This window comes from Sorghum bicolor, chromosome 2, assembly GCF_000003195.3.
Source record: "Sorghum bicolor cultivar BTx623 chromosome 2, Sorghum_bicolor_NCBIv3, whole genome shotgun sequence".
Lineage (NCBI taxonomy): Eukaryota > Viridiplantae > Streptophyta > Magnoliopsida > Poales > Poaceae > Sorghum > Sorghum bicolor.
The window spans coordinates 74,477,452-74,500,715 of record NC_012871.2 but is presented as its reverse complement, the minus strand read 5'-3'; the positions used below and the strand labels follow the sequence as shown (position 1 = coordinate 74,500,715).

Genomic DNA, 23,264 nt, shown 5'->3' with positions numbered 1-23,264 from the left:
TTATAAAACTTTGTAGTTGACAACTTTTCTATTGGAATCCGTTTAGGCTCTCAAATAATCAATATATGCTCGGTTTAGGATAATATGTGAGGAACTAAACTCTAATATAGATACAACTGAGTGATAGGTGGAGTGGTAGAGGATACTACATGCAAGGGCGAGGTATCAGGTTTGAATCCCACCGGGAAGAGGTTGCGAACCGCCTGTAGTACCTCTGTGTACTAGTGATTAATTGTAGTTATTAATATAATTTAAAATAATTTGTTAGTATCATTAGTATATGAGTTGTTAAAATTTGCAAATGTTTTCGTTAAACAATGTATTGATATGCATGATGACACAATATATGTTCACTTTAATAAAATCGTGATATGTTAGAATCAATAGAAGTGAGTCACGTATAAACATATATATGCTTTATAGATATTTAAATATTTTTAATATAAGATGTTGATAATTTAGAAATAGGTTTCAGGAGATATTTTATTTTTTTTAATAATCATAGATATGGTAGTTTATTTCAAATTTTAAGGGGTTACGTAGGATTGTATATTACTGGTGGTAGATGGGTAATTAGAAGCAAATTCAAATTTATTTTAGAACATGTTTTTTAATTGTAGACAGATAATTTAAATATAGATGCATAGGCGGTGAGGAGACGTGCTGGTTTTCGCGTCTATTTATTAGTAAGTTTTTTTCAATTTCAAATTATAAATCGTTTTGATTTTTTCTAGATAGATAATTTTTATTATATATCTTGCCATAATATATATTTTGATACATAGCAAAAAAATAGATATCTAAAAAAACACAATGACTTGTATTTTCAAATGAGTATATCTAAGGACGAGCTCAGCTGCTGGAAGTGGAACTCTATGAAAGAAAGGACCTTTCGATACACCAGTTGAAAAAGGACTTTCGGTTCAACACATTAGTCCTAGTCAGAATTGGACCTGGACTAATGTGATCATTAGTTCCCGGTCCAAATTTCTTAGATGTTACAAACCCAGATTAAATAGTGACTGTTTAGTTCCGGTTGGTCATTGGTGTCATCAATCCGGATTAAAGGTCTCGGTTTGACAATCTCGACCATAGAGAGCCTAATATATATGATGACATTTTGTTATTGTTGTAGGTAAGCATGCATGGCAAATTTAAAGGCAGGCATATGTCCCCTAGCTAATGCCGACTATATGTGATAAGACAAGCTCTAGCTCGCTGAATATTAGGCTACCTGGGTTGGATACTTACTCTGGAAACTCATGTTGCTTTGCTAATTGCTATTTCAGTGAATGTACGTGTACTCGCCGGCCAGGCCGTTGACAGATAAACTCAAAACAGTCGTTAGCACCGACTGTCAGTTCTCCTCTCCTTCTACCAGCACCTCGATCGATCAGCACCCTACCATATATACACCCTTCGTAAATCACGGCGTGTAATGATTAGATAGATTGGCTCTGCATGCGAATATTAATTATATGGTCTCTCTAGTTCTCCTTCCGTGTACAAATGGAGCTCTCTACACTACTATACTACATACGCTTGCGGATGAGTGTCCAAAAGACGTGCATCTGACAACTAAAATTATTAGCAAAGCGAGCTATAGGAAGAATCTCCAACTTACTCTGGTTACTGTGTCTACATTGTTCATTCTAGCTAGGTTACACAAAAGTCTTCAAGCTAGCTAATTTAGAGTAGTCCTATCAAGTTAGCTAATTAACGGACAACCAAGCATGGCGGTTAACATCTCTTACCAACATCAATCTATTATCTGTCTCCCTGTTGCCACCTACAAACTGACAAAAGTTAATTCAGTCCAATGATTGAGGCGCCTACAACGTTCTTCAGACGGAGCAAATTGCATGCATCACAAGTCAACCATCCTGGTGAGTACATACGTTTGTGCCACCCATGCATGTTTCGCTGGCACTTCGATCTCGATCGTTCTCTCAGATGGCTAAGCTGCTTGCTATTACGGTGGTCTTGCTCCTGCTGCTCCGTACAGTGCTGACATGCCGAGCTGATGACTACGGCTCCGACGGATGGGGTTCAGGCGGCTACAGTTACCCCGGCCCAACGCCGACGCCTTAATTCCCCAGCTCCTAGTGCCGATGGCCTCGCCGTAGGCTTCTACCACAGCTCGTGCCCGGAGACCGAGAAGATGATCGTGAGGAGCGTCGTCCAGAAGGGGGTGCAACAGAACCCTGGCATTGGTGCCGGGCTCTTCCACGACTGCTTCGTCCAGGTATGCATTGCGTTTCTTTCAGTGCTCTACACACGCACCAGCACCGTGCTCGACCGTGTCTGCAAAACCGTGTGGGTTCTCTTCATTTAGGCCATGTTCGTTTACGTCGGGACAGACCGCGAACGGAGCGGAACAGTTCCTGTCTAATACAAATTTATGAATGAAATATGTGACTGATAGTTCCCGTGAAAACGAACGGGGCCTTAGGGGTGCGACGGGCCGACGGCTCCGTGCTCCTCGACCCGACCCCGGCGAACCCACAGCCGGAGAAGATATCGGCGCCCAGCTTCCCGAGCCTGCGCGGCTTCGAGGCCGGTTCATCGACGCGGCCAAGTCCGCGCTAGAGGCCGCTTGCCCGGGCAAGGTCTCGTGCGCCGACGTCGTCGCCTTCGCCGGCCGCGACGCCAGCGCCGTCCTTAGCGGTGGCAGGGCCGACTTCGCGATGCCCGCGGGGCGCTGCGACAGGCGGGTGTCCCTGTCCAGCGAGGCGCTCCAGTTCCTGCCACCTCCGGTTCGTCGCCAGCTCGTCGTGCTCTCCGGCGCGCACACCGTCGGCCGCCGCTCTCACTGCTCGTGCCTCGTTAAACGACGACGGCTGCCTCAACGCGCGCGTCGACGTCCGACATGAACCCCGCGCTGGCCGCGCGCGTCGCTGCAGCGGCAGTGTCCGGCCGGCCAACGCCACCACCGCCGATCCCACCGTGGTGCAGGACGTCGTGACGCCTGACGCGCTGGACAAACATGTGCTGGCGGCCTGGCGCGGAACGTGCTCTTCACGTCGGACGCGGCGCTCCTCAAGTCCGGGCAGACCGCGGCGTCCGTATCCGTGGTGCTCAACGCCTTCGTACCAGGGCTGTGGGAGCAGAAGTTCAAGGCGGCCATGCATGGGCCAGCATCGAGGTCAAGACCGGCGCCAACGGCGAGAAATGTCATGACCAAGATAAGGCCTATGAAGATATCCAGGAGAAGCACCATGGGCGGATCTAGGGGTATTTCTCAGTATTCCGGGGAATACCCAACTATTTTGGTATATTTTTATGTAGATATATGTATATATTTATATATATGAATGTATAATGATATAATTTATAGTATTTTCTCACATTTGAGCTCAAAACAGATAAAAAACTAGCATTTCAATTACAAGTCTAGATTCTAGAAAGTAAATATTAGTTTAAAGTTGCTGATTTGCAGTGTTATTGACCATATTTTAAACCTATAAATTTGACTTTTTTTATAACATAGAAGTGAGAATACGGTAAAGTTTTCTTTGCCCTTGAAGATGTGTGTTTGCACACTTCTCCATGCGAATCCAATAGGTAGGAAAGTGAGGGCATATGCCTTTAAGGGCAAAAAAAAAAAAAAAAACCGCGTTCGTGAGAATACGATCCTAGCTCCGCCACTGGTCAGTACTGCTTTGTCCAGCCTATCAGGGGTGACCCCGTCTTGGACCACCGTGGGGTCATCGGTGAAGTTAGGGCTGGCCGGGCACTGCCCCTTGAGCACCACGGCGAGACCAAGGTTCATGTCGGAGGGCGGCGTGGTGATGCGGTCGGAGAAGGAGGAGCAGTGGGAGCGGCCGTTGGTGTGGGATCCGAAGAGCACGACGAGGTCGTCGACGCTGAGGCCCTGTTGGCACCGAAGCTGCCGACGAGCTGGGAGAAGTTGAAGGACGGCGGGGGCAGGAACGCGAGAGTCTCGTTGTTCTCGAGCGACACGCGAGGCCGTCCAAGCGGCCCCCCGGTAGCCTGTGTGGTTCACCCTGAAGTCGCCGAGAAAGAAGCCGGCGGCGAACTGGACGATGCCGGCGCACGAGGCGACGCCCGGGCAGGCCCGCGCGCAGTGACAAATTTTGGACCTCCTGAAGCCCAGCCAAAACTTAAGGCCCTCTAGAAACATAAAAAAAAAATCTCAACATGCATATATAAAATTGTTTGACACTCAACATGTATCAAAAAACAAAAATGCAAAATTCACACGAAATAATTTTACATATTAAATTTACATTAAAAAATTATCCATATATATACCTTTCTGTGATTCTATCAACTCATCTACTTATTTTCTCTTTTCCTTTACTCACTTCTAGAAGCATACTCTCATACTCTGAAATTTAGAAAGAAAATAATTAGTTAGTAAAACTGAAAAGTAGCACATACAAAATAATATGATCTATTAAAAAACAAAAATTCCTCATGTATGATTAGTATATGCTGATGAATGAATTTGAATATTAATTGACAAACTAAAAAGAAGCGAAGAGAATAATGCAGCAGGCAGCAGAAGTGTCGGGAGCGGCGAACCGGGCGGTCGGCGATAGCATACTACTCCAGCCAGGCGTCTGGTTGAAATTCAAAATTGGAAACAACCTGTACGCACACATAATAGCCACCTGTTGATTGTTGAAGCCAAAGCGTTCACTTGTGAAGTACCATTGCTGGGCATCGTAGGAGGCCTCCTGGGCTGGGCTCTAAGCCTAGTAGCTTTCTTCTCAACTTGTTGATGTTGTCTTCTTGATCTTTGGACTTTGGGCTAACTAACTAAAAAGTACTAATATAGCATACGTATATGGGAAGGAGCCCACAACAGCGTTGAGGGCCGTCTCCGTTAATAAATATTAATAGAGATAGTTGCCTTAGAGCATTCCCAACCGTTTTGCAAATAAGCTTTGCATTCATGTATTTGCAAAAAAATCTTAAAAACACTTATCCAACGGTTTGGTATTTAGACTTTGCAATTTTGTTAACTTGGCAAAAAGAGAGAAAGGATTGGCATATATGCCAAACCTGTTCACACTTGGCATTGGGAAATTGGCGCGAAGTGATTAATGTCAAACCATTGGAGATTGTCTTTTTTCACCTTTGCCATATTTTTTTGAGACTTGGCAAACTCTCTCATTTGCCAAACCAATTATGCAAAACGGTTGGGGATGCTCTGTCACACCCCAAAATTCCTACTTTGGGATATGACTTAGAAAACACTAAAAACAAAGCCAAAGATTCTATTATTTGATAAAATGTTCCAACTTTAGTTATGTTGTCAACATTTTAGATAGTGGAAAAATGTGAGTTTTTAAATTTTTTCCAATACAACTTAGTGGTTTGTTGCATTCATGCCTTTGCATTGTGTTTATGTGTGGAAAATAAATTTAAATGTTTTCAAATACGCCTAGGGTTGATCCCAACTTCATCTCCCCAAAATACCAAAAGTCTTTTACCGACATCCTACAAAATACTAGCCTAACCCATCCTCTCATTCTCTCCTTTGTTTTCTTTCTCGAGCTCTCAATCAATTTGATGACAATAAATTTTTCATGCCAATCTTTTGTCCTCTCTCATCTATTCACATAAACAGTTCTCAAGTTGAGCTGAAGCCATGATTTCAGCCTATCATGACAACCCGAACTTCTCTCTTTTTGCTAATGGATCAGTGATCGGTTCACACATCAAAATTTTCCCTAAATCATGGGCCGAGCACAATCTAGTCTCTCCACCTCTCTTTCACATGGAAATGCTGCAGCCCCTCCACCCTCCCTTCATGCAAAAATACATCCACACATAATGCTCATGCCTACAATTTCCTAGGCTCATATTCCATTAACCATCCATCCTTAATCTCCCTTCTACTAGCATGACCAGTCGTGGGTGATCTCGTCTTTCTTCTACTGCTCCCACGCCCTCTATACTCTCATGCAAAATAGATGCACATAATTACTTTGTCCCATAATTTACTAGGCATGCACAATTCTCTTAAGAGTGCTCCTTTACTCCATCAATTTCGGTTCTACTCTTGCATGCAGAAACAGCAGACCACGCTTCTCTCACACACACATAAGTACATGTGATCTTTTATTTCCTCTCTTGCACCTGGTCAACCTCTCTCGATTTGTTGTTGCTGCACGATCCTTTTTCCTCCATGCAAAAGTTATACCAGCAGTAATTCTCCTCCCACAATTCCTTGGTCCTATATTCTTTACATTGCTCTCTTCAACCCTCTTAATCCCTCCAACATTATTGCCTTGAGAACTAAGTAAAAACTGCTGGCCGGCCACCTCATGCTGTTGTCTCCTCTATTCCATTGCATGCATCCATGCAGAAATTAACAACCATAATTCCTCCTCTCCTTTCTCAACAATGCAGTAGCCATATTACGTGAAAGATGCTGCCCACACTCTGTCGACGAAAGCTAGTCGGCAGTCTACCTTGGGGTATACCCACGGTAGTAGTTTATCGGTAGACGGTGCGCAAACTACGAACTCGATGGTGACGCAAGACACGGACAAGCTTTTTATCCAGGTTCGGCCGCCGAGTTGGCGTAATACCTACGTCCTGCGTCTGGTTGTATTGGATTGTGTTGAGAGATAATCTGTCCTAGGGGGTCCCCTTGCCCCTCCTTATATAGTCTGGAGGGCAGGGTTACAGATCTAGAAACTAATCCTAGCCGGTTACAATTGCCATAGATAATTCGATATCAATTCCTATTCTAACCGACTAGAATCCTGCTTGATCTCCACGTCCTGTTTCCTTGCGCGAAACTCGGGCTGTCGGATCAAGCCTTGAACTCGTCTCGTAGTGGGCCAAGCTTCCTAGCTGAAGTCTAGCCGTAAGGGTATAGGGGTTTATACCCCCACAGCTAGTCCCCGAGCGCCATGTATTGTGACGCAACACTCCGTCTTGAGCTTCTTCGATCAGCGTGGTCTGTCGTCTTCAATGAGCGGGGAAATCGCCCAAACGGTTCATTGATCAACGTTGTCATCGAAGAAGCAGGTTGTTCGAAGAATGCATGGTGCTCTAAAAAAAATTTCTTTCCTGGTGAAGTGTGCCCACTTTGCCTTTCTGAAAGGTAGAAGCAGCAAAAAAGCAAGCAAATTCACCGCTAGGTGAAGTGTGCCCACTTAGTCCCCGAGCCTGGTAGTAGGTGTCGTAGGCACGTGGTGCCAGGGTCAAAAGAAAATTCCCCAAAGTAGTTTTGAGACTGAGATGCATCGCTAGATGCATCGTACCGATGTAGTCCCCGAGCTTGCTGGAAGGCGAAGTATGAGCCTTGTAGCAAGGTCTAAAGAATTGAATTTACCAGTCCCCGAGCATGTCATGCTCGTCTGCAATCGAAAAAACCAATCGACCAGTCCCCAGGCACTTAGTGTGCTGCCTGGAATTACATGTTACTATACTGTACGACCAGTCCCCGAGCATCGAGTGCTCAGTGGTCGGTGAATGCTTTAAAGCTTTGAGCTGATAGACTGAGCGACCAGTCCCCGAGCGTCGAGTGCTCGGTGGTCGGTGAAGTCTTTGAAGTTCCGAGCTGATAAACTGGGCGACCAGTCCCCGAGCGTCGAGTGCTCGGTGGTCGGTGCAGTCTTTGAAGTTCCGAGCTAATAAACTGGGCGACCAGTCCCCGAGCGTCGAGTGCTCGGTGGTCGGTGCAGTCTTTGAAGTTCCGAGCTAATAAACTGGGCGACCAGTCCCCGAGCGTCGAGTGCTCGGTGGTCGGTGCAGTCTTTGAAGTTCCGAGCTAATAGACTGGGCGACCAGTCCCCGAGCGTCGAGTGCTCGGTGGTCGGTGCAGTCCTTGAATTTCCGAGCTGATAAACTGGGCGACCAGTCCCCGAGCGTCGAGTGCTCGGTGGTCGGTGCAGTTCCCGGATTGCTGACTCACTGGCGTATGTGTCTTCTTACTTTTGAAAAGGTCTTTCAAATTTAAAGTTGACGTGACGGGGTCTCCTGACGATATGTCAGACGGATGCATGAAAAGCTGTGCCTGGCAACTGTACAACCGCTCTTTGCGTGGTTTGAGAAAAAGGAAACCATCAATTGGTACGAAAACTCCGCCGCATTAATTGTCTATAATCATTGTAAACCGAAACGCCGCGTCCGCCGCATGGCCTGCCCACTTCCCGAGATTACAGGAAGTGGGAGAGGTGGGGTCGCTGGTTTATAAGGGCCTAATAGGACCGCCTGTACCGCTTCTCCGGCCATTGCCTTCAAACCTTCCGTTCTCATCTTCTCCAATCACCTGCATCTTCCTAACTCCGGCCCACATTCGCACCTCTAATGGCGAAGAGCGACTCCAGGAAGAGGGCCGACCTGATGGCCAAGGAATGGAAGAAGTCTCGCAGCACCAAAAAATCTCTTGGTGACCTCGTCGATATGGGGCTGCTGCACGACGCAGAGCTCGGCGGCTGGAGGGCACCGGAGGGGGAGAGCTACCCCGATCCTCGTGCCGGTGAGGTCGTCGTTTTTGAAGACTTCGTTAAGAGAGGTTTTGGTGTTCCTGTCCATCCTTTTCTTCAAGGTCTTCTTTTGTACTATGAGATCGGGATTTGCAATCTGCACCCGAACTCAATTCTCCTTATTTCCACCTTCATCCATCTGTGCGAGGCCTATGTTGGCATAGAGCCGCACTTTGATCTTTTCCGGTATCTTTTCTGTCTGAGGAAAAAGGGAGCAGTTGGAGGCTCCAAGGTTGCAGGTGGAGTATACCTCAACCTCCGTGATGGGATGAAGAATCGCTACCTGCACTGCCCATGGAACACCTCCTTGACCGAATGGTACAGGAAGTGGTTCTACGTCAGGGAGGAACCGGGCAGCTCCACGTTCTGCGACGTGGGGTACGTTCCCGAGAAGAGGGCGAGCTGGACTGACCGCCCAGAGTTCGACGGTCAAGTGGCGGTTCTGATGAAGCTGATCGACTGGTCGCGCCTGGATGGGCTCAGCGTGGTCGGCAACTTCATTTGCCGCCGGGTGATGCCCTGCCAGAAGAGGGTGCACTCGGCGTATGAGTATGCCGGAAGCACAGACCCGACCAGGATGCGGTCGGAGATCCTGGAGAAGGCGGAGGTACAACAGCTGCTGAACGAGCTGTTTAACTTCGCGGATGGGGGCTTCACCCGTAGCAGTGATCGGGTGCAAGCCTTCAAGTTAGGTCGACCAGCACCAAAGGTACGTAGCAGACTTCGTTTGATCATTCGTATGTCGCCTGTAGTTGGCTCATCTCTGTTACCTTTGCAGGTCGGTGATGTCGACCGGTGCGTAGTGTACGTATCACTGGCACCGGGGATGGAAGATCCTGTGGGAGAGGTCCCGCCGGAGGAAGGCAGAGCCCGCCCCGTCCCGACCTCCGAGGAGAGGGTGGCGGGGAAAAGGCCATTGCCGGTGGATCCCCTGCCGACGCCGGAGCTGCCGGCAGACCTACCGGCGGAGAGCAGCCAAGCGCCGAAGCGTCGTCGGCTCGTGCGGATCGTCGTCGACGACGACGACGACGAGGAGGCTGCGCCGTCGTTGGTCCGACGGCCTCGGGGCCGCCCAGACGCTGCACCAGTCGCCACTGATCGAGTGGCCAGCGGCGCGGCTGCCCCGCAAGTTGCCGAGGTGGGGGCACAGGCGCCGACCGGCCGGGCGAGGAGGAGGTTCACTGCGACCCATCGCCGGTCAGACCTGTAAGTGTTCAACTTACGTATTTTGGACTCCCTTTTTTTTTTAACTTTTGTTCCTGTAGTGCGGCATCGGATGTCGACCCTGGCCAAACTGCCGGCCAGGGAACGGGCGAGCCTGCCCGCGGTTCTGGGGATGCGGCCCCCCAGACCACAGAACAGCCGACTGCTGCAGTCGCGCCTGGGAGCACCGAGGAGCTCCCGAGCGCGGCGCCGACTACAACAAGCAGCCCGACCAGGGCTGGGGAGGCTCCCCCAACTGACTCTTCGGAGAAGGGAAAGTCTCCGACGGCTCCTCCTGCCGGGGGGAGTGAAGTCCCCCCGCCGCCCCGAGCAGAAGCCTCTCCGGCTGCGGGCTCCCCAGGTCTGGTCCAAGGGACGTTGACGCCTGGGACCACCGCCGGGGGTGACGCAGCCCAGGAGGGGGAAACCAGGGCGGCCTCCGACGACGAGGTAGAAGAGATCGAGGGTCGTCCCCGTGATGGCCGCCAACACGTGTATGTGTGGCGCCAACGCGGGGATCACTTTATCGGTCATGAGGAGCTTGCCGAGTCCGAAGAGGCCGCCAGGGTGGAGCGCGCGGCCAAGCGCCTTGTCGACAAAGTCAAGGTAAGCGTCGTTTTGAGCTGTCGCGCATTCTTTTGCCTTGTCTTCTGCGCATTGTTATATGCTTGCTTTGTAGGACGTTATGAAAACGGCGAAGTACCGGAAACGGTGCTTTGACCAGATAGAAGGCGTCATGGCCGAGAACAAGGCCCTTGCCGCGGAGGTAGACCGGTTGCGGGCGGAGGTCGGAGAGAAGGTGGTCGAGATGAGCACCGAGAAGGCGTCGTCTCGACCTCGCTCGTCGCCTGGCCGACCAGTACCGGCTGCAGGAAGGTTAGTCTCACGCTCCGAGCAGTTTCGCAGACTTGTATAGTTTGCTTCGCTGACCAGTTTAGGATTCACTCAGACTTGGAGGAGGAGGTGGCGAGCCTTCAACAAGAGAAGGAGCAGCTCGGCCAACAGCTCGCCAGCGCACAGGAGTCCGGACGGCGAGCGGAAGAGGAATTAAGTCGAAAAGACCGGGAGTTAGCTGGTAATGGGTGCCGCCTTGTTGGTTGCTACCTGCCCCTTTGCTTGTCTGGTATGCCGAAAGTAACGTTTCGTTTCGTTTGCAGTGCTCAAGGTGAACACCAAAAAGCACCTGGATGAGCTGGTCAAGGACCGGGACTCCTGGAAGGTCAACTGTTGCAGGATCTGGAAAGGAGTGTCCCCGGTCCTGGACCTGATCAGTCCCGAGCTCCCGGAGAGCCAGCCCCGCGCGCCGCAGTTGACCCCGGTTCAAAAGGCGCAACGGGCGTGGGACTGGCTCCAGCAGTTTGTGAAGGACGCCGGGGAGTTTGCCGGCGCGCACGTCCTCAGCATGGTACGCGCCCACTACCCCCTGGTCGACTTGAGCAGGCTGGAGAAGGGGTACCCGAAGGAAGTCGGCCCACAGGAAGCGGACGAACTTCGGGGTAGTCTGCTGGACTTGTCGTCGACAGTGATCGGCGACATCAACCTGTGCGGAACGGCCACTCCTCCAGACCAGCCGAGCTCAGATAGGTCGGCCAGGGAGTTGTCGGGCGCGTCCTTTGCTGGAGATGGGCGGTCGACGCCTGCGGTCTCGACCAGCCAGGCGCCGGTGGCCCCGACCCCTTCGTCCGGGCAGCAGGGCCAGGCGGGTGATCAGCCCGAGCAGCTAGGCCAATAAAGTAGTCTGTAGGAATAGACTAGTATCTGCCCGTCAGGGTATTTATTGTAAACTTTGTATGTAAAGTTTGTAATAAAGTTTTCTTTTTGTCATGACTGTTGTTTTGAGCGCTGTAAAAATATCTGAGTGACGTGTCACCGTATTTGTCTTGGTTGTCGCCAAGAGCATCCATTGCGGGAGTTTTGCCGAGTGCTGTGTATGTCAAGGTATAGGCAAAAAATAGAGAATTATATTGTCACAAATTATAAGACACTTACAAAAGAAAGTCGCTAAAACTTTATGGATAGAAACGTCGCAGTTTGTCGATGTGCCAAGAGTTAGGCACTCGTGTTCCGTCTGGGTATGCCAATCTGTAGGACGTAGGTCGTGTGACCTCGGTCACCACGAAGGGTCCTTCCCAGGGAGTAGATAACTTGTGCATTCCCTCCTGGCTTGTTTTCCATCGAAGCACCAGATCGCCGACCACGAAGGAACGGTCCTTGACGTTCCTGTTGTAGTATCGCCTGACTGCCGTGAGATATTTTGCCGTTCGGAGACATGAAACTAAACGCTTTTCCTCCATGCAATTGATTTCGAGTTCTCTGGCGTTGTCGGCGGTCGACTGGTCGAAGTGCTCAATTCTAGGGGATCCGAAGTGTATGTCGGACGGCAGAACCGCCTCTGCGCCGTACACCATGAAATAGGGAGACACCCCCGTGTTTCGACTGGTCTGAGTTCGGAGGCCCCAGACCACTGCCGGCAATTCTTTCATCCATCGACCGGGTGCTTTGTCGTTCTCGGTGTACAATCTTTTTTTTAGGGCGTCGACGATCATTCCATTAGCACGTTCGACCTGACCGTTGGCGCGTGGATGTGCCACTGACACATATTTTATGACTATGCCTCTGTCATCGCAGAAATCCCAAAAAGTGGTGCCAGTGAACTGAGTGCCCAGGTCGGTGATTATGCTGTTCGGGATGCCGAATCTGTGTATGATTTGATTGAGGAACTCCACAGCCTTCTCGGAAGTTGCCTTGACCAGGGGCATGTATTCAATCCACTTGGAGAACTTGTCGATTAACACGAAGACAAACTTGAAGTTGCCCGGAGCTGGTTTAAATGGTCCGATCATGTCAAGCCCCCAGCAAGCAAAGGGCCAAGACGACGGGATGGTTTGAATTTCATGGGCAGGTACGTGGGTCCTCTTAGCGAAAAACTGACATCCTTCGCAACGCCGAACCAGTTTTTCTGCATCGCTGACCGCGGTCGGCCAGTAAAAACCTGCTCGGAAAGCCTTTCCGACCAGCGTTCTAGATGCGGCGTGGTTGCCGCAGGATCCGGCGTGTATGTCCTCCAAGAGCTTGATACCATCGTCTTGGGGTATGCACTTGAGCAGTACCTCGGAGCTTGCGTTTTTCCGCATGAGTTTTCCGTCGACCAGGATGTAGTTCTTTGACCGTCGGATGAGACGCTCGTTCTCTGTTTTGTCCTGAAAACCTGTCCCGTCTGAGATGTATTTGATGAACGGGACACGCCAGTCGCGCCCGCCGGTTGTCGGAGTGGCGTCATCTATGAGCATTGCCTCGTTGGGTTGCTTGTCGACCAGGGGGGAGCTTACGCTCGGCTCATGGATGTCCTGGACGAAAATACCACGCGGGATTTGGGCCCGGGACGAGCCTAACTTTGACAACGCATCTGCTGCTTGGTTCTTATCCCGGACCACGTGGATGTACTCTATGCCATAGAAGTTAGTTTCCCATTTGCGAATTTCTTTGCAGTAGAGATCCATCTTCTCGTGGGTTGCGTCCCACTCCTTGTTGAGCTGGTTGATGACCAAAGCGGAGTCCCCGTAGACATAGAGGCGCTTAACCCCCAGCTCAACGGCTAGTCGTACGCCATGTAAGCAAGCTTCGTATTCGGCGACATTGTTTGACGCCGGGAAAAGGATCCGAAGGACGTAGCGGAGTTTGTCCTTGTTTGGTGATACGAACAATATCCCAGCGCCTGCACCGTTGATGTTCAAGGACCCATCAAAGAACATTGACCAGTGGTCTGAGACATCGGGAACGGACGGTTCGTTGAGATCCGTCCATTCTGCAATGAAATCGACCAGGGCTTGGGACTTGACAGTGGTGCGACTCTGAAATTCCAGGGAAAATGGACATAATTCCATTGCCCATTTCACGATTCTGCCATTGGCGTCTTTATTGCGCAGGATGTCACCGAGGGGAAAGCTGGTTGTCACCAGGACTCGATGGCCGTCGAAGTAGTGCTTCAGTTTTCTTGACGTTATCAGGATGGCGTATATAAGCTTCTGTATTTGTGGGTACCTGGCCTTGGATTCGTTTAAAACTTCGCTTATGAAGTAAACGGGCCTCTGGACCTTGAAGACGTGACCTGGTTCATCTCGCTCGACCACTATTGCCGTGGAAACAACTCTGTCGGTTGCAGCAATGTAAAGGAGCAGGTCTTCGTTGGGCTGAGGCGCTGTGAGAACAGGCGGTGAAGTGAGGAAGGTCTTAAGCTGAGTGAACGCAGCGTCGGCGTCTTCTGTCCAGGAGAATTTTTCTGACGCTTTCAATAGTTTGAAAAAGGGGAGGCCTTTTTCTCCCAGCCTTGAGATGAAACGACTGAGGGCGGCCATGCATCCGGTTAGCTTCTGAATATCCTTAACGTTCTTCGGTGGTCGCATGTCGAGTACGGCTTTGACTTTTGAAGGGTTTGGTCGTATGCCGTCGCAACTGACGACGTTGCCGAGCAGTAGACCGGAAGGAACGCCGAAAATGCATTTCTTGGGGTTGAGCTTCCACTTGTACCTATTGAGTGCCTTGAAGGTTCGGTCCAAGTTGTCGATTAGGGTGCTCGCATCCCTTGTTTTTACGACCACGTCGTCCACATAGGCCTCGACGAGGTCGTCGCGAATCTCGTCGTGGAGGCATTGCTGGATGGCCCTTTGATAAGTGGCCCCGGCGTTTTTAAGTCCGAAAGACATGGTAGTGTAACAGTATGCGCCGAAAGGTGTGATGAAGGATGTTTTGATCTGATCTTCTTCTTTTAACGAGATCTGGTGATAACCAGAGTAGCAATCTAGGAAGGAGAGGAGTTCGCATCCGGCCGTTGAGTCGACCACCTCGTCGATGCGAGGAAGACCAAAAGGATCTTTAGGACAGTGTTTGTTGAGATCGGTGTAATCAACGCACATTCTCCATTCATTATTCTTTTTGCGTACAAGAACCGGATTGGCGAGCCAATCGGGATGATACACCTCTTTTATGAATCCGGCTGCTAGAAGCCATGTTATTTCTGTCCTAATAGCCTCCTTTTTGTCACGAGCGAACCGTCGCAGTTTTTGCTTGATTGGTCTTGCGGTCTTCGAGACGTTTAAGGAGTGCTCGATCAGGTTCCGTGGGACGCCGGGCATGTCTGCGGGTTTCCATGCGAAAACGCTCACGTTGTCCCTTAGAAACCTGACGAGCGCGTCTTCCTATTTTGGATCCAGGTTAGCCCCGATGAGGGCTGTCTTCTCGGGGTTGCCCTCGACCAGCTGCACTTCTTTGTACTCCTTGGATTTCGAATTCTTTCTGGCTGTCTCCTGCTCAGGTAATCGGAGCTGGTCGGGGGGCAGCTGTGCGGCTTGGTTTGCTGTTTCCGCCATGCGGATTGAGAGGTCAATTGCCTCGGTGATCTTGAAACTTTCTTCTTCGCAGGTGTACGCAGTGTAGACGTTGCCTCTGACGGTCAGGACACCCTTCTCCGTGGGCATCTTAAGCACTAGGTATGAGTAGTGCGGGACTGCCATGAACTTTGTCAGCGATGGGCGGCCCAGTATGGCGTGGTAGGTCCCGTCGAAGTCCGCGACTACGAAGTTGATGAACTCCGTCCGGAAGTGATCGGGTGTGCCGAATTGGACAGGCAATGTTATCTGTCCGAGGGGCACCGAACTTTGACCTGGCAAAACCCCCAGAATTGGGCGTCGTAAGGTTTTAGTTGGGCCGGTGATATCTTGAGGGCGGGCAGGCTGTTGCGGAAGAGGATGTCAATGGAGCTTCCCCCGTCTACGGGCACGCGCTCGAATCTGATGCTGTTGATGCAAGGATCGAGAATTAGTGGGAAACGACCCGGCTCCGGGATAGCGGCCCACTGGTCCTTCCTGCTGAACGCGATCTCCCTGTGGGACCAGGCGGGAAATTTCGGATCTGCGATCAGCCCGTCCGTGCTGTCTATGTTGAGGCAGGCTCTCCTCAACAGCTTTCTTTCTCGCTTGGACTCAGTGGAGACCTTGCCCCCGAAAATGGAGTGGGCCACGTCGGTGGGGCTGACGTATTGGTGTCGGGGGTCCCTGTCTTGGTCCTCATCCTCATCTTCGTGGTCGTGCCCGTCGCGTTTGTTACTTTTCTTGGCGGTGTCTTCTTGGGCGGCCCGCCGTGTATAGATATTTTTGAGGACGCAGCACTCTTCCATGGTATGGTTAGACTTTGGATGTAGCTGGCACGGTCCCTTCAACGTTTTGTTGTAGTCGTCTTGGTAGTCCCGTCGTCCATTGGGACGTTTGACCGTGTTTACTTCGTGGTCGTATTCGCGAGGGCGCTTTCCTCTGAAGTCGTCGCGGCTGTCGCGCCGCCGATCCCAACCCTCTCGGTGATCGCGGTTGTCGGAGCGACGGTGATTTCTGTTGTCGTAGCGGCCACGACCGTCGTCTCGCCGGGAGGGCTGGTCGGTGCCTCTCGCATCGTCTCGGGTTAGTTTTTCTGCGTCATCAGCATCGGCATAATTTTTAGCCGTGGCGAGGAGCTCTGCTACCGTTGATGGACGCTTACGTAACAGCTTGTTCCTCAGCGCTTCATGGAAACGTAAGCCCTTGATAAAGGCTGATATGGCCTCGTCATGAGAAATCTTCGGGATTTTGAGACGCATATCCGAGAATCGTCGGATGTAATCACGCAGAGGTTCATTCTTCCTGTCTCTTATCCTTTCAAGGTCATACTTGTTTCCGGGCTGTTCGCATGTGGCGATGAAGTTGTCAATGAAAGCCTGTCGTAGTTCTTCCCAAGAGTCGAAGGAGTCCTCGGGCAAGCCGAGAAGCCACTGATGACCAGCCTGGTCGAGGACTACGGGGAAGTAGTTAGCCATGACGTGCTCATCTCCTGCCGCTGATCGGACGGCGATTTCGTAGAGGGTGATCCAGTTCTCTGGATTTTCCTTGCCGTCGTATTTTTTAAGTTTTTCGAGCTTGAAATTTCTGGGCCACACGACCTGGCGGAGGTGTGAGGAGAACTGCCTTAGGCCCGGGGGACCATGGGTCGCATCGTACTCGATGCGGCGCAGGTTTTCGTGGACTGCTCTCTCTGCGGCGCGCCTGTTGATGCGGTCCCGGGCATCTTTGGGAGGGATGTTGTGGCGGAGATCCCTGTGTTGATCTTCTTCTTCCTGGCCGCGTACGCGGTTCTGCTGGCGGCGGCCATCGGCGTCTCGACCACCATCGTCGCGCCGTGAGTCCCCTCGACGGTTGTCGGGGGAGCGGCTGCGGCGACGCCTGCTGGGCGAGGCCCGGCTACGATGAGTCTGGTCGGAGGCGGCTTCCGTATAAGGGACGTCCTGGACTCTCTTAAGCAGAGTTGCTGTCTGTCCCATCGCGGCGATCAGGTGTGCTCGGATGCTGGTCCGGACCCCCTAGCATTCGGGTGTGTCAGGAAGCCGATCCAGGTTGGCCATGGCGACAGCCACGTTGGCGCTTGGCGTTTTGTAGACCGGCTGGTCCCCGACCATGTCAAAGGCATCGTTGAGGTTACCCGGTGGCGTCTGTTGTTGCTCGTCCGCACGCCGTCGGGCGCGATCGGCGTTACGCTGTTCGCGGAGTTGCCTCTGGTCGTCTGTTTCTCCGTCAACAACCGGTTCGTCGGCGCTGACATTGAATACAATATCCCCTCGCCGGGGGGGGGGGAATATCGGGAACCGGTCGAAACCCGGAGGGTGTGAAGGGAAATCCAGGTCGTAGCCCTCGTCTTCGGTGTTTATAACCTCGGTGGGGACGGAGCCGGTGCTTGAGTTGGTGCTGGAAACCTGGCCGTTCCGTAGCTCTCGGATTGTCACCATGTTGACATGGTGACGATTGTTCCTTGTCGGCGACCAGCCCGCTTTGCTGAAAACGGATTGAACATGCTGTGAGTAGACAGAGGCCGAGTTATTCAGGCCGCAAGGATGGTCTCCCTTTTTGAGCTCGACGGATCGGCCTGAGGAGGTTGAGGTTATCGTCAGGGACGTTCCCAGCCGTTCGTGTGTGGTGACACGAGTTGGCCGGCGGGATTTCGAAAAATCCGCTTGAGTGGCTTGGTCGGTCCGGCGCAGAACTCCATCTATTAGTTGGGAGACTTCGAGCAGCTTGGAGTCGGCGCGATCGAGCGCTTGGAGGAGGTCCGAGCAGTCGATCTCCTTTCCCTTGTAGAGTGGGAACGGTGGTCGGGAGTTTGGTGCCGTCATGCGTGTGGTCGGAGACGGCGTGATCTCAGATTGGATCTGGATCTCTTTCGGGACCGTGGTCGGGAAGCCGCCGCTGCACGTCGTCCACGTGATCTGGCCGACGGTGAACGTGAGGCCTTCGGGCACGGTCGCGGAAGCTGGGATCGTGACCATCTTGTTCGCCGGAAAAGTTGCACGCACACCCCCTACCTGGCGCGCCACTGTCGACGAAAGCTAGTCGGCAGTCTACCTTGGGGTATACCCACGGTAGTAGTTTATCGGTAGACGGTGCGCAAACTACGAACTCGATGGTGACGCAAGACACGGACAAGCTTTTTATCCAGGTTCGGCCGCCGAGTTGGCGTAATACCTACGTCCTGCGTCTGGTTGTATTGGATTGTGTTGAGAGATAATCTGTCCTAGGGGGTCCCCTTGCCCCTCCTTATATAGTCTGGAGGGCAGGGTTACAGATCTAGAAACTAATCCTAGCCGGTTACAATTGCCATAGATAATTCGATATCAATTCCTATTCTAACCGACTAGAATCCTGCTTGATCTCCACGTCCTGTTTCCTTGCGCGAAACTCGGGCTGTCGGATCAAGCCTTGAACTCGTCTCGTAGTTGGCCAAGCTTCCTAGCTGAAGTCTAGCCGTAAGGGTATAGGGGTTTATACCCCCACACACTCCTCTCCTGATTCTTTCTCCTTTTCTCTCATGCAGATATTGCAGTAAGTAACTTCCAATCTTAATTTCCTGAGCCTCACCTCCTTTGCATGTCTCTCTTCAACCCTCTTATAGTAGCATCCTTTTATTCCCTCTAGTATCTACTTCTCTCATACATGCAATTGCAGCCGTTAGTCTTTTCTCTCTTCTTCGCGGTGCTAATTTCTTATGTAAAATAACAGCTGCACTTAATTCCTTAGCCCATAATTTCTCCTATCTCTTTCACGTGGAGAAGTTTCCCTGATCATCTATATGGCGCCTCTCCCTTTCCTGTCATGCAAAAACTGAAGCACACATCTCATTCATCACCTCTTAATTCCCATGGTCACAAATCCCTCTTTATTTCTCTTTTAGCAATACTTCTTTACTCCATTACATGAACATAATAGCAGTCATTTCTCTTGCGGCTGCACTGGCGCCTCTCCCTTCTCTTCATGCAAGAGTACAACAACCAATTCCTTTCTCTACTAATTCTCTAACCCCATTTAATTTATTGGATTTCCTCTCATCTTTAACTACAATAATGCATGCAGCCATATTTGCTTCTTCTTTTTATCACGCGCAACCAGCAGCCTGCCCCTCTTAATCCTCTCTTAACACCATTCTTTCACTCACCCATTTTATTCCTCTTCAAGTGCATGCACCCATGCAGCAACCCACAGCTATATATACCTCCTCCTCTCTCCCTCACGCCACCACCAGAGAGGAAACACCCTCATCTCCTCCCCTCCCTCCATCAGATGGGCGCCCTTCTCCTCTCCTTTTCCCATGGCAGCAGTTCCAACTCCCTCTCCTTCCCCTCCATCCAAACCGAAGGAAAAACGTGTCTGCAGTTCCGTTTTGCCACTGCACATCTCTTTCGTTGCCGGATTCCTAGAATTCTTCGCATGGTGATGCGGTAAGGATCATGGACTTATCTATTCTTTACTGAGAAACACATGTTCATCATGTCCCCTCTCTGTTGTGATGTTTTAAGGAAAATCATGGTGATGTAGTGTGCCAAGGAGATCACTCCGGTGTGTGTGTCGCCATCTCTCTGAACCTGCAGTGGAATCCTATCAACCACCATTACCGCTGCTTCTGTACATGACATGGTGATGACGCCCATCCCTTTTTCCCTCTTTGTTCTTGCTGCTCAAACCCCTCTCATCCATCGCTTTGATCTTTCATGTGGCACAGATCATCTCTGAAGTGAAATTGGCGCCATCTCATTGATCACCAACCGTTTGCTGTCCATCATTGGTGTTAGACGCCATTGAGGTCTTGTCCAGCAACCATGAACCTCGATGTGAGCCCCTCTCCCCTGTCCCCATCTAGTATACATGTTATTTTCCATAAATTGTGAGCCACAGTCCAAGTTTGATCGAATTCCGATAAAATTTCCCCCCAACTGTGTTGTTGTCCGTTTTGGACAGCGGTGCTGTTGGCGATCAGCGTTCATAATCTCCATGGATCCAATAAGCTCTATGATGAATCCTTTGACTATAACATCACTTATGTATTTACACACACCTCTGCAAAATTTCATAGCAAAAGACTTCAAGATGAAAGATATATCATCGTCTTTTTAGTGCTTGCTGTCCCTGCGGTTTCAGCAGCGTTCGCCTCTGTTTGGTAGTATTGTTTCCCATAATACATTAGTCAAATCATCAAACCCTTCATATAGCATGTGTCTCTTATTGTTGCACATGCCTCTGCAAAGTTTCATGTCTATAGGGTCAAATATGCAAGAGATATGATCCTATCTTTTGCTCACTGTCCCTGCAGCCCCGCAGCAAGAGTTCCTACTAATTGGCATGTGTATTCCCATTATTCAGTCACTCCAGTGACCGTGTCCTTCAACAAAAATGTGTCTCATATCCTTGCCCACGTCTCTGAGAAGTTTTGTGGCCATAGGATCAAAGATGAACCACATATCTTTCTTTTAGTCCTCGCTGTCCCTGCTGCCCTGCAGCTGCGCTGCAGCCGATTGGCGAGTGCGTTCCCAAAAATCCACTACTCTGTTTGTCAAATCCTTTAACCCACCTATGTATCATGAACTTGAACATGCCTCTGCAAGTTGGTTTTTCCATGGGTGCCATGATGGGCGTGATATAGAGGCCACAGTACTGCTACAGCTGCTGTCCAGCAGACAGCAGTGCAAGTCCTTTTGCAGTCATGTTTCCCGGTCCTCCAATACTTAGAATAACTTGTTCTTTTGCCACAATATACTCCATACAGTCCACAACAAGCCCACAAAAATGATCTCAATTTGGTGCTGCTAAGACCATGTTCTTTGTAATCATAACCACCACTGTCCGCCACTGGGTTTGCTCAACCGGTGTGCAAATCGGCATCATCGTGCTTCCCTTTTATGTAACATTTCACTAGTGCAGCCATTAGTCATAATTTGTTCCATGTATACTCTTCACAAATCCATAGTCATCAAAAAATCTTCTATAGATCCTTGTGCTCCATAAATCTCATGTCCACGTTCATCATGTTTACTCTAATCCTATCATTTATCGAACCTTCAAGTCTCTATCTGATATATCTTTTAATCATGACTTTGTGATAGTTGTTTTTGTGCTCAACAATCGTAGTTGCACGTTCTTCGTGTTTAAATCTTTTATCATATTTTGTAATGCTTGGTGTACTGTTTTTAGGTTCTTGTGATGCTTGTACCGGTTGATTGCTAACGTTAGAAGAGGGGCTCTACAAGGATGATCAAGAAGTTGGATAGCAAGAATTTGGAAGGCAAGTGTAACATGAGTTTCCCTTGTTACCTAATAACTATTTAATAACCTCTTTATGTGCATGTGTCTAATATGATAAACCCCTAAGGACTTTACCTAGAACTTTTGTTATCCTGAATCCCTTGTTACCATGGGTTATGCATATGGGTAGTTTTGCTTAGTCTGCAATCACCAAACAAGATAATGTTAATCTTGACTAATGGATTATGTAATCAATGATAAAATGATGCTTTTTAGCAACATGGATAGAAGGGGGCTAGAGCATTGGGCCTTTTTAGGTGCTCTAGTCTGCCCTCCGTAAGGACTGAATCTTAAAGCGGCCACCCAGGATTTATCGTACAGCCATGAGAGCTACATGGCTCTGGCTTTAGCTCAGTAAACTGAACTTCTCTAACTTGTTAGTGGTTACCGAAAGGCGCAAGAGGGGGGTGCCTCGTGGTGTATAGTTGTTTTCCTACCTTGGTGTGTACAGTGCCGCGACCACATGTGCCTCTTGGGGGAGGACACCTATGCACACTTGCCATTGAAACCTCGCGGCTACTAACTTGTTAGGGGGACTTTCGAAAGGCTTCATAGTGAACCCTGCCGACTTACCTTGGAAGTGAGTCAAGAGGCTGATCACCTCGGGCATATGGGTAACACGACTCATGGTGAAAGTGTACAAGCTCTGCAGAGTGTTTAAAACTGATATATCAGCCGTGCTCACGGACACGAGCGGCCTGGATCCTTTTCGAGATAGGTGGTTCTATGGATGGTTTGGGTGATGATTAATTTCGATGATAATTATACTTATCACCTTGGGAGCTTAAGCATAACCTAGCAACATAGGTTTATTAATAAAATATGACCAACTAAAAATGCTTATCGTAGTCAAACCAAGTCAAGCCTTTTGAGCCTTGCATCCCCTCATGTTATACTTGTTGAGTATGGTGCACTCACACTTGCTTTACATTCAACAATAAAAAAAATCCCGGATGGGTACCAGATGGTGATTCAAAGGTGGAGTTCCCTAAGAAGTTCCAGGAGTACTAGGTGAGTGTACCCCCAGTCAACCGTCCCTGTGGAAAATGGAGACCCAAAGTGAAGATTAGGATTAGTTTCCGCTATGCTTTGTAATAGATGTAAGCCATGTTGTAACTATGTTCCGATATATAATAAAGCATTGTTCTTGATATTCTCCATATTTGTCGCTATATGTGTCGTGTGGACATCCTGGGCACACATATAGTTAGCGCTTGGTCTTCTTTGGAAAACCGGGTGCGACATGCTCTTAGGCTGACCACCTCCATTAATGTCCATTTATAGTAACCATCTTCGTTAATGTGTGATTAACAGAGACGGTTGTTGTTGTATTGTCCGCATCCATTATATAGTATATATATATAGTGCTTTATTTCAATATTGTCATAACCATTATTATACGATACAGCTTACCCAATATATAGTATTATATAGTGCTTTATTTTAGGAGCCTCTAAACAACTAATTATTGTATATACTCCCTTTGTCTTAAAATAATAAACTCATGTAATAATCACTCTAAATCCTTAAGGTTGACCAACATTCTTGGAAATGTTATAAGTACATTTCATGGTGCACCTAGTAATACTAAAATGGTCATAAGTATTGGTATTTTTCTCTATATATTTGTTTAAAATTAAAATAATTTGACTTAGGACAACTTTTAAGTTGGGATAGATGGAGTATGTTCTATCTATATAACAAAGGACCCCCACAGGCTTGTGCGCGGTTTTCTAACCTTGGATATATTGTATCCAAGCTGCATTTTTATAATGATACAACTTCTCTCTCTCTCTCTCTCTCTCTCTCTCTCTCTCAATTCTATGTCACACGAGTGAATAGTCTTGCATGCCATTCACTACTACATAAATGATTTGTAGCAACATGGATTTTTTTGGGCTGCATTCCCAGCTGTCTGCCTCCATTAGGCCCACTAAACTAG

At 49.5% G+C, this 23,264-nt stretch overlaps 1 protein-coding gene, 1 long non-coding RNA gene and 1 pseudogene across 4 annotated transcripts; 2 read left to right on the top strand and 1 right to left on the bottom strand.

Moving 5' to 3' along the window:
* LOC8073085 lies at positions 1,954-3,232 on the top strand (annotated as a pseudogene).
* Positions 3,456-4,690, bottom strand: LOC8063545 (peroxidase 2). The gene is made up of 3 exons (XM_002461056.2): positions 4,678-4,690; positions 3,632-4,134; positions 3,456-3,461 (listed from the first exon to the last, which is right to left on the bottom strand). Exons 1-3 carry the CDS (start codon positions 4,688-4,690, stop codon positions 3,456-3,458), a joined length of 522 nt encoding a protein of 173 aa, XP_002461101.2.
* On the top strand, positions 19,363-21,452 carry LOC110433121. 3 transcript variants are annotated; one of them, XR_002450524.1, is made up of 3 exons: positions 19,363-19,660; positions 19,746-19,854; positions 21,212-21,452. It is a non-coding gene; the product is annotated as an uncharacterized LOC110433121 (long non-coding RNA). The 3 variants fall into 3 exon arrangements; XR_002450525.1 differs by lacking the exon at positions 21,212-21,452 and having other exon boundaries at positions 19,363-19,464; positions 19,543-19,660; positions 19,746-21,007; XR_002450523.1 differs by lacking the exon at positions 21,212-21,452 and having other exon boundaries at positions 19,746-21,007.